The following is a 10,000-nucleotide window of genomic DNA, read 5'->3' on the forward strand; positions in this document are numbered from 1 at the left end:
CCCTAACTAACAGGTTCTCTAGCGGGTCTCCTAACTAACAGGTTCTCTAGTCCCCTAACTAACAGGTTCTCTAGCGGGTCTCCTAACTAACAGGGGTCCCCTAACTAACAGGTTCTCTAGCGGGTCCCCTAACTACCAGGTCCCCTAACTAACAGGTTCTCTAGCGGGTCCCCTAAATAACAGGTTCTCTAGCGGGTCCCCTAACTAACAGGTTCTCTAGCAGGTCCCCTAACTAACGGGTCCCCTAACTAACAGGTTCTCTAGCGGGTCCCCTAACTAACAGGTTCTCTAGCAGGTCCCCTAACTAACAGGTTCTCTAGCGGGTCCCCTAACTAACAGGTCCCCTAACTAACAGGTTCTCTATCGGGTCCCATAACTAACGGGTTCTCTAGCGGGTCCCCTAACTAACAGGTTCTCTAGCAGGTCCCCTAACTAACAGGTTCTCTAGCGGGTCCCCTAACTAACAGGTTCTCTAGCGGGTCCCCTAACTAACAGGTTCTCTAGCGGGTCCCCTAACTAACAGGTTCTCTAGCGGGTCTCCTAACTAACGGGTCCCCTAACTAACAGGTCCCCTAACTAACAGGTTCTCTAGCGGGTCCCCTAATTAACAGGTTCTCTAGCGGGTCCCCTAACTAACAGGTTCTCTAGCAGGTCCCCTAACTAACGGGTCCCCTAACTAACAGGTTCTCTAGCGGGTCCCCTAACTAACAGGTTCTCTAGCAGGTCCCCTAACTAACAGGTTCTCTAGCGGGTCCCCTAACTAACAGGTCCCCTAACTAACAGGTTCTCTATCGGGTCCCATAACTAACGGGTTCTCTAGCGGGTCCCCTAACTAACAGGTTCTCTAGCAGGTCCCCTAACTAACAGGTTCTCTAGCGGGTCCCCTAACTAACAGGTTCTCTAGCGGGTCCCCTAACTAACAGGTTCTCTAGCGGGTCCCCTAACTAACGGGTTCTCTAGCGGGTCCCCTAACTAACAGGTCCTCTAGCGGGTCTCCTAACTAACGGGTCCCCTAACTAACAGGTTCTCTAGCGGGTCTCCTAACTAACGGGTCCCCTAACTAACAGGTTCTCTAGCGGGTCCCCTAACTAACAGGTCCCCTAACTAACAGGTTCTCTAGCGGGTCCCCTAACTAACAGGTTCTCTAGCGGGTCCCCTAACTAACAGGTTCTCTAGCAGGTCCCCTAACTAACGGGTCCCCTAACTAACGGGTTCTCTAGCGGGTCCCCTAACTAACAGGTTCTCTAGCAGGTCACCTAACTAACAGGTTCTCTAGCGGGTCTCCTAACTAACGGGACCCCTAACTAACAAGTTCTCTAGCGGGTCCCCCAACTAACAGGTCCTCTAGCGGGTCCCCTAACTAACGGGTCCCCTAACTAACAGGTTCTCTAGCGGGTCCCCTAACTAACAGGTTCTCTAGCGGGTCCCCTAACTAACAGGTCCTCTAGCGGGTCCCCTAACTAACTGGATCCCTACCTAACAGGTTCTCTAGCGGGTCCCCTAACTAACAGGTTCTCTAGCGGGTCCCCTAACTAACAGGTTCTCTAGCGGGTCCCCTAACTAACAGGTTCTCTAGCGGGTCCCCTAACTAACAGGTTCTCTAGTGGGTCCCCTAACTAACGGGTCCCCTAACTAACGGGTCCCAGCTGTGGTGAAGGAATGCATGTTCTTGTATAGGGCTGGCACAATTACCGTACAACCGACGGCTATACGGCGTACCGTACAACTGACGTCTATATTGCTGGGTACACTTCCTGCTTTGCTCTTACAGATAAACCCCAGTCCACGGATTATGCCACTATTCAGTTGACTGGGGACGCCCATTCGGTGTGCGTGTTTGTTACTGTAGTAACGTAGAGTACCTTGTCGTATTTCTCCCTCAGTCGGAGAGCCTTCTCTTCAAACGGCTGTTTCTGGGTTGGAGTCTGTTGACCCCACATGATCCCCAGCTTCTTAGCTGTCTCTCCTATAGAACAGCCTGGAGACGATAATACATTATATATACATTATATATACACACTACCTCATATACATACATTATATATATACTACCTCATATACATACATTATATATACACTACTACTACATCCCATAGAATAGCCTGGAGATGATAATAATATATACATTATATACTACTACTACCACTACTACCTATAGAACAGCCTGGAGATGATAATATATACATTATATACTACCACTACTACCTATAGAACAACCTGGAGACGATACGACCCCCCATAATGACGACACCACCACAACAACACCCCAAAATGACACTCCCATCACGACCCCCCCCCCACAACACCCCCCCCCCCCCCATAACGACACCACGACAACAACCCCCCACAACACTCCAAAATGACACCACCACGACCCCCCACAACACACCACAACGACCCCCCCACAACAACACCCCACACCGACCCCCCCCACAACAACACCCCATAACGACACCACGACAACGACCCCCCCCCCACAACAACACCCCATAACACCCCAAAATGACACCACCACAACAACGACCCCAACAAAGACCAAACATATTAGTTAGTAATAATATCATCAGTGTACCTGGGAACTCCTGTTTGACCGTCGGACGGAACTCTGCTGAGAACACAAAGAAGGCAGACCTGGGGGAGGAAGAGGAAGAGGGTTAGAGAGAAGACCTGAGGGAAGGAGGAAGAGGGTTAGAGAGAAGACCTGATGGAAGGAGGAAGAGGGTTAGAGAGAAGACCTGAGGGAGGAAGAGGAAGGAGAGTTAGAGAGAAGACCTGAGGGAGGAAGAGGAAGGAGAGTTAGAGAGAAGACCTGAGGGAGGAAGAGGAAGGAGAGTTAGAGAGAAGACCTGAGGGAAGGAGGAAGAGGGTTAGAGAGAAGACCTGATGGAAGGAGGAAGAGGGTTAGAGAGAAGACCTGAGGGAGGAAGAGGAAGGAGAGTTAGAGAGAAGACCTGAGGGAGGAAGAGGAAGGAGAGTTAGAGAGAAGACCTGAGGGAGGAAGAGGAAGGAGAGTTAGAGAGAAGACCTGAGGGAAGGAGGAAGAGGGTTAGAGAGAAGACCTGAGGGAGGGAGGAAGAGGGTTAGAGAGAAGACCTGAGGGAAGGAGGAAGAGGGTTAGAGAGAAGACCTGATGGAAGGAGGAAGAGGGTTAGAGAGAAGACCTGATGGAAGGAGGAAGAGGGTTAGAGAGAAGACCTGAGGGAAGGAGGAAGAGGGTTAGAGAGAAGACCTGAGGGAGGAAGAGGGTTAGAGAGAAGACCCGAGGGAAGAAGAGGGTTAGAGAGAAGACCCGAGGGAAGGAGGAAGAGGGTTAGAGAGAAGACCCGAGGGAAGGAGGAAGAGGATTAGAGAGAAGACCCGAGGGAAGGAGGAAGAGGGTTAGAGAGAAGACCCGAGGGAAGGAGGAAGAGGGTTAGAGAGAAGACCCGAGGGAAGGAGGAAGAGGGTTAGAGAGAAGACCCGAGGGAAGGAGGAAGGGTTAGAGAGAAGACCCGAGGGAAGGAGGAAGAGGGTTAGAGAGAAGACCTGAGGGAAGGAGGAAGAGGGTTAGAGAGAAGCAGGTCACGTGTGATGGAGGGTTAGAGAGAAGCAGGTCACGTGTGATGGAGGGTTAGAGAGAAGCAGGTCATGGGTGTGCGTGTAAATAGTCCAGTGTGTATGTGATACACGTTTAAAATACACTCAAAAGTATGTGGACACCCCTTCAAATTAGTGGATTAAGCTATTTCAGCCAAACCCGGTGCTGACAGGTGTATAAAACCGAGCACACAGCCATGCAATCTCCATAGACAAACATTGGCAGTAGATGTCAACTTTTTATTTAACCTTAATTTAACTAGGCAAGTCAGTTAAGAACCCATTCTTCAACGACGGCCTCCCGGGGAACAGTGGGTTAACTGCCTTGTTCAGGGGGAACAGTGGGTTAACTGCCTTGTTCAGGGGGAACAGTGGGTTAACTGCCTTGTTCAGGGGGAACAGTGGGTTAACTGCCTTGCTCAGGGGAACAGTGGGTTAACTGCCTTGTTCAGGGGAACAGTGGGTTAACTGTCTTGATCAGGGGAACAGTGGGTTAACTGCCTTGTTCAGGGGAACAGTGGGTTAACTGTCTTGTTCAGGGGAACAGTGGGTTAACTGCCTTGTTCAGGGGAACAGTGGGTTAACTGCCTTGTTCAGGGGGAACAGTGGGTTAACTGCCTTGTTCAGGGGGAACAGTGGGTTAACTGCCTTGTTCAGGGGGAACAGTGGGTTAACTGCCTTGTTCAGGGGGAACAGTGGGTTAACTGCCTTGTTCATGGGGAACAGTCGGTTAACTGCCTTGTTCAGGGGAACAGTGGGTTAACTGCCTTGTTTAGGGGAACAGTGGGTTAACTGTCTTGTTCAGGGGAACAGTGGGTTAACTGCCTTGTTCAGGGGCAGAACGACAGATTTTTATCAACTGGTCATTTTGGAATGAGATGTTCAATGAGCAGGTGTCCACATACTTTTGGTAATGTGGTGTACACACCCCAGTCAGTGTGTACAACAGAGTGTGTGTGACTCACGGGGGTCGTTTGGGAGCGTTGGGGTCCTTCTTCCTCCTACCACTCTTGGCCATTCCCTTGGGGGGGACGTACCCCCTCATGTCCCTCTCATAACGCACCTTGTCGTTCTTCGCCATGTCCTCAAAACGACGCTTATCATTCGCAGTCAGACCCTACACACAGTTATAAAACACACTACATTATAACATCTTTATCACATACACTTGTTGTAGCACTGTGTGTGTGTGTATATGTACACATCACAGTGGTATAACACCGTTATAACAGACACCGTGGTATAACACCATTATAACAGACACCGTGGTATAACACCATTATAACAGACACAGTGATATAACACCGTTATAACAGACACCGTGATATAACAGACACCGTGGTATAACACCGTTATAACAGACACCGTGGTATAACAGCGTTATAACAGACACAGTGATATAACACCGTTATAACAGACACCGTGATATAACAGACACCGTGGTATAACACCGTTATAACAGACACCGTGGTATAACAGCGTTATAACAGACACCGTGGTATAACAGACACAGTGGTGGTATAACACCCTGTGATGTGTGTATTAATATGTACCCTCCATCTCTCTGAACACTGCTTGGAGAACTCCGCGAAGTTGACCGACTGTTCGGGGTGTTTCCTCTTGTGTTCCTCCCGGCAGGTCTGGACGAAGAAGGCGTAGGCTGACGTCTTGCCCTTTGGCTTGTTAACGTCCCCTTTCACCATGGCGACACGACTGACTGAAACACCGGAGAAAATATACATTTACGACAATATCTTTTTTTTTTTGTTGCAAATTCATCTAGCTAGTGGCTAACTAGCTAGGCCCCACGCCGGATAAAACGTCAAACACGTACAAATGGATAGTTAGCTAGCTAACTATTGTAACGGCAACTAATGTTGTGCTTGTATATGTGATGGATTGCAGACCAGGTGCCGTAGACTGTATAGTTTGCAGTGCGGTTAGCCTAGTTAGCCAACTAGCATGCTAACTCGTTGAGAACAATGGGGCCACCATTTGCTTCCCGCCTAACGCGCTGCTAGCTCATCCCATCCCCCAGCGCTAGCATTTATGCTAAAGATGCTAATGCGCTGCTAGCTCATTCCATCCCCCAGCGCTAGCATTTATGCTAAAGATGCTAACGCGATGCTAGATCATCCCATCCCCCAGCGCTAGTATTTATGCTAAAGATGCTAACGCTAGCCATCAGAATACATAGTTAGCTAACATTAGCTAGTGTGAAACATTTTACAGTAAGGTTACGAGTAATCCTAAAGCAAGGTTATTTTACATCTTAAAAAAAACAACAACCCAGATTTAGCCATTTCACCAGTTTAGCAAGCTGGCTAACATTTACAGTGACTCGCTCTGAAGATAGTTTAGTAACGTTACCTTTTTTTTTTTGTTTTTTTTGCAGGGAAACTAACATTTCTACAACTTTCAATGTACATTTAGAAGATGTTACTGCTACTAACGTCCAATGTCTTTCATTACTTACATTTACCGGCCAGATGAAGTTTGCAATAATGAGTCTGGTTGTTTTTGTTGTTGTCGCTGCTGCTGTGTGCTTCTCCGGAGAGGATTGTTGACTGAGCATCAAACAGGATGGATCTAAGACCCTCCCCCGGGCCACCGTTGGCTGATTACGTTCATTAGAACACAGGGGGCGGAGACCACAGGGTTGAGATGGGCGGAGACTCGTTTCTGATTGGCCAGTGTGCGTTCTTCCATCCAGCCCGGATTTGGTCCGGAAGAACTCCCGTTAACCGAGCGCTGTTTGCTGGGCGGCAGATTTCGTGCGTTAGGAACGTAATGGGGACGCCGTAGTTCTACTGTTATTGTTATTCAGATGATTTTAAGTTTTTTTTTTGTGTGCGAGTCTGTGATAGTTTATTACTAACTGGTTGACAACGGTAGCATTAATGTCTGTCCGATCAGATCTGACCAAAATTCTAAGAGTTTAATAGTTACGTGACTTGTAGTTAAGGTGAAGATATGAAGCGATTCAGAAAAGCATCAACGAAACGAACCTAGAATGGAATCATTTATGGATAACTTCAGGGAGAGGAGTGAAGTAGTAAGTTACGTTGTCTACTTTCGTTTATTTTACAATAGTTAGCTAGCTACATTCAAACAAAATACAGTATTTTTACTCATTCACCACACCTTTCGTTCATATCTCCTTTCTTATAGGAACGGGAGTGGCTGCAGGAGCTATTCGTGTTCGTGAGGGACAATCTGTTCCCGGTTCTCGGTCCAACCACCGGTAGTGTTTCCCCGGAACAGCTCTCGCTAGCCATGATACGGAGAGTGGAACGGGCGGTGGTCTCCTCGTCTGCTCGGTCTCTGCCGCTCAGTTACAGGTGACCAGTTGATGTTGTTTACCAGCTCTGGCGAAAATGTGAACGTTTTAGCTCCAGCCTTGCACAAGCACAACTGATTACATTAACCAAGGGGTATTAATGATCCAGTTGATTAGTGTGTTAGTGCTGGGCTTGAACTAAAGTCTGCTTACTCGGTTTGTCACCAGGATCAGAGCTGGTTGGAGTCCTTTAGTTTAGGGTCCGTCTAAGGCAAATCAAATTGTATTAGTCACAGAATACAACAGGTGTAGTAGACCTCACAGTGAAATGCTGAATACAACAGGTGTAGTAGACCTCACAGTGAAATGCTGAATACAACAGGTGTAGTAGACCTCACAGTGAAATGCTGAATACAACAGGTGTAGTAGACCTTACAGTGAAATGCTGAATACAACAGGTGTAGTAGACCTCACAGTGAAATGCTGAATACAACAGGTGTAGTAGACCTCACAGTGAAATGCTGAATACAACAGGTGTAGTAGACCTTACAGTGAAATGCTGAATACAACAGGTGTAGTAGACCTTACAGTGAAATGCTGAATACAACAGGTGTAGTAGACCTTACAGTGAAATGCTGAATACAACAGGTGTAGTAGACCTCACAGTGAAATGCTGAATACAACAGGTGTAGTAGACCTCACAGTGAAATGCTGAATACAACAGGTGTAGTAGACCTTACAGTGAAATGCTGAATACAACAGGTGTAGTAGACCTCACAGTGAAATGCTGAATACAACAGGTGTAGTAGACCTTACAGTGAAATGCTGAATACAACAGGTGTAGTAGACCTTACAGTGAAATGCTGAATACAACAGGTGTAGTAGACCTTACAGTGAAATGCCGAATACAACAGGTGTAGTAGACCTTACAGTGAAATGCCGAATACAACAGGTGTAGTAGACCTCACAGTGAAATGATGAATACAACAGGTGTAGTAGACCTTACAGTGAAATGCTGAATACAACAGGTGTAGTAGACCTTACAGTGAAATGCTGAATACAACAGGTGTAGTAGACCTCACAGTGAAATGCTGAATACAACAGGTGTAGTAGACCTTACAGTGAAATGCTGAACACAACAGGTGTAGTAGACCTCACAGTGAAATGCTGAATACAACAGGTGTAGTAGACCTTACAGTGAAATGCTGAATACAACAGGTGTAGTAGACCTCACAGTGAAATGCTGAATACAACAGGTGTAGTAGACCTCACAGTGAAATGCTGAATACAACAGGTGTAGGTAGACGTATTTTTGAATAGGTTTTATAGTGCCCTCTTCCCTGATGTGGACACCAAGGAACTTGAAGCTCTCAACCTGCTCCACTGCAGCCCTCAACATCACCAGAGGAACAGAGGAGAAGTGGGATAAGGGTACGGCTAAAGGCTATACGAACAGGCCGTCTAGCACATTCGGAATAGAGAATAAAAGGAGCAGGTTTCTGAGCTCGATAGCATAGATTCAAGGCATAGTGTACAGACAAATGTAAGGTAGGATGTGAGTACATTGGAGGTAAACCTAGGCATTGAGTAATGAAGAGAGAGAGATAGTCTCTAGAGATGTTTAAACCAGGTGATGTCATCGCATATGTAGGAGGTGGAACAACATGGTTGGTTAAGGCATATTGAGCAGGGCTAGAGGCTCTACAGTGAAATAAGACAGTAATCACTAACCAGGACAGACAGACACTACCTGTCAGAGTTTGCGGTAGGAATCCGGGGATATGGAGAGAAAAATAGGTCCGGTATGCTCTGGTTAGAAACGTGTTGTACGAACTGGCGAGAGCTGATGACCGCTAGCAGTGGTTAGCTGATGACCTCTAGCAGTGGTTAGCTGATGACCTCTAGCAGTGGTTAGCTGATGACCTCTAGCAGTGGTTAGCTGATGACCTCTAGCAGTGGTTAGCTGATGACCTCTAGCAGTGGTTAGCTGATGACCTCTAGCAGTGGTTAGTTGATGACCGCTAGCAGTGGTTAGCTGATGACCTCTAGCAGTGGTTAGCTGATGACCGCTAGCAGTGGTTAGCTGATGACCTCTAGCAGTGGTTAGCTGATGACCTCTAGCAGTGGTTAGCTGATGACCTCTAGCAGTGGTTAGCTGATGACCTCTAGCAGTGGTTAGCTGATGACCTCTAGCAGTGGTTAGCTGATGACCTCTAGCAGTGGTTAGCTGATGACCTCTAGCAGTGGTTAGCTGATGACCGCTAGCAGTGGTTAGCTGATGACCTCTAGCAGTGGTTAGCTGATGACCGCTAGCAGTGGTTAGCTGATGACCGCTAGCAGTGGTTAGCTGATGACCGCTAGCAGTGGTTAGCTGATGACCTCTAGCAGTGGTTAGCTGATGACCTCTAGCAGTGGTTAGCTGATGACCTCTAGCAGTGGTTAGCTGATGACCGCTAGCAGTGGAAAGCTGATGACCGCTAGCAGTGGTTAGCTGATGACCTCTAGCAGTGGTTAGCTGATGACCGCTAGCAGTGATTAGCTGATGACCGCTAGCAGTGGTTAGCTGATGACCGCTAGCAGTGGTTAGCTGATGACCTCTAGCAGTGGTTAGCTGATGACCGCTAGCAGTGGTTAGCTGATGACCTCTAGCAGTGGTTAGCTGATGACCACTAGCAGTGTTCAGCTGACTGATAGCTGGTAGCTAGTTAGCTTCAGTTGAGGTATTCCAGTTCGGAGGTAAATAGAAATACTCTAGGAAGAAAAAAAAACAGATCCACGCCACATTGGGTGAGGCGGGTTGCGGGAGAGTATTTTGAAGTTGAGGTTTAGGAAAAATATTAAAAAGAACGCAAAGAAAAATATATATGCACATGGGGAGGTTTAGAAACCATCAACACCACTCCTAACCTTAACCTCCTCTTGTTGTTAGGCTCATCTCCGTAGCTGAGCTGGTTACCTGGCAACGCACACCCTGCTGTAGCAACCTGACCTGGAGCACCGCTCAGCACAGAGAATGGGTCCGGGAGGCAGAGCAGGCTCTGCCCAATCACAAGGCTTTGCCGCGTGCCAACCTGTTGCTGATAGGCTGTCTCAGTGATGGGTGTGACCCAGAGAGGTCATGTGACGGAGCGTGGCGTGTGAGGG

At 47.7% G+C, this 10,000-nt stretch overlaps 2 protein-coding genes across 3 annotated transcripts in view; one reads left to right on the forward strand and one right to left on the reverse strand.

Moving 5' to 3' along the window:
- LOC139379146 (high mobility group protein B2-like) overlaps positions 1–6,179 on the reverse strand; it is a 371,903-nt gene extending 365,724 nt beyond the window's left edge. For both annotated transcript variants that reach the window (XR_011628374.1, XM_071121987.1), the window contains exons 1-5: positions 6,053–6,179; positions 5,130–5,293; positions 4,542–4,693; positions 2,573–2,631; positions 1,863–1,978 (exon numbers count right to left, since the gene is read on the reverse strand). Coding sequence is in view for 1 of the 2 variants with exons in the window: in XM_071121987.1 (XP_070978088.1) it covers positions 1,863–1,978; positions 2,573–2,631; positions 4,542–4,693; positions 5,130–5,279 (477 nt within the window). In the remaining variant the exon portion in view is untranslated. The remainder of the gene's footprint in view (positions 1–1,862; positions 1,979–2,572; positions 2,632–4,541; positions 4,694–5,129; positions 5,294–6,052) is intronic.
- A 172-nt stretch (positions 6,180–6,351) lies between these two features.
- Positions 6,352–10,000, forward strand: part of LOC139379264 (CTS telomere maintenance complex component 1) — a 47,665-nt gene continuing 44,016 nt past the window's right edge. Inside the window, exons 1-3 of the mRNA XM_071122063.1 lie at positions 6,352–6,631; positions 6,748–6,917; positions 9,786–10,000. The exon at positions 9,786–10,000 is cut by the window's right edge and continues 26 nt beyond it. Coding sequence (XP_070978164.1) covers positions 6,590–6,631; positions 6,748–6,917; positions 9,786–10,000 — 427 coding nt within the window. The 5' untranslated portion in view covers positions 6,352–6,589. The remainder of the gene's footprint in view (positions 6,632–6,747; positions 6,918–9,785) is intronic.

This window comes from Oncorhynchus clarkii, chromosome 21, assembly GCF_045791955.1.
Source record: "Oncorhynchus clarkii lewisi isolate Uvic-CL-2024 chromosome 21, UVic_Ocla_1.0, whole genome shotgun sequence".
In the NCBI taxonomy this organism is placed as follows: domain Eukaryota; kingdom Metazoa; phylum Chordata; class Actinopteri; order Salmoniformes; family Salmonidae; genus Oncorhynchus; species Oncorhynchus clarkii.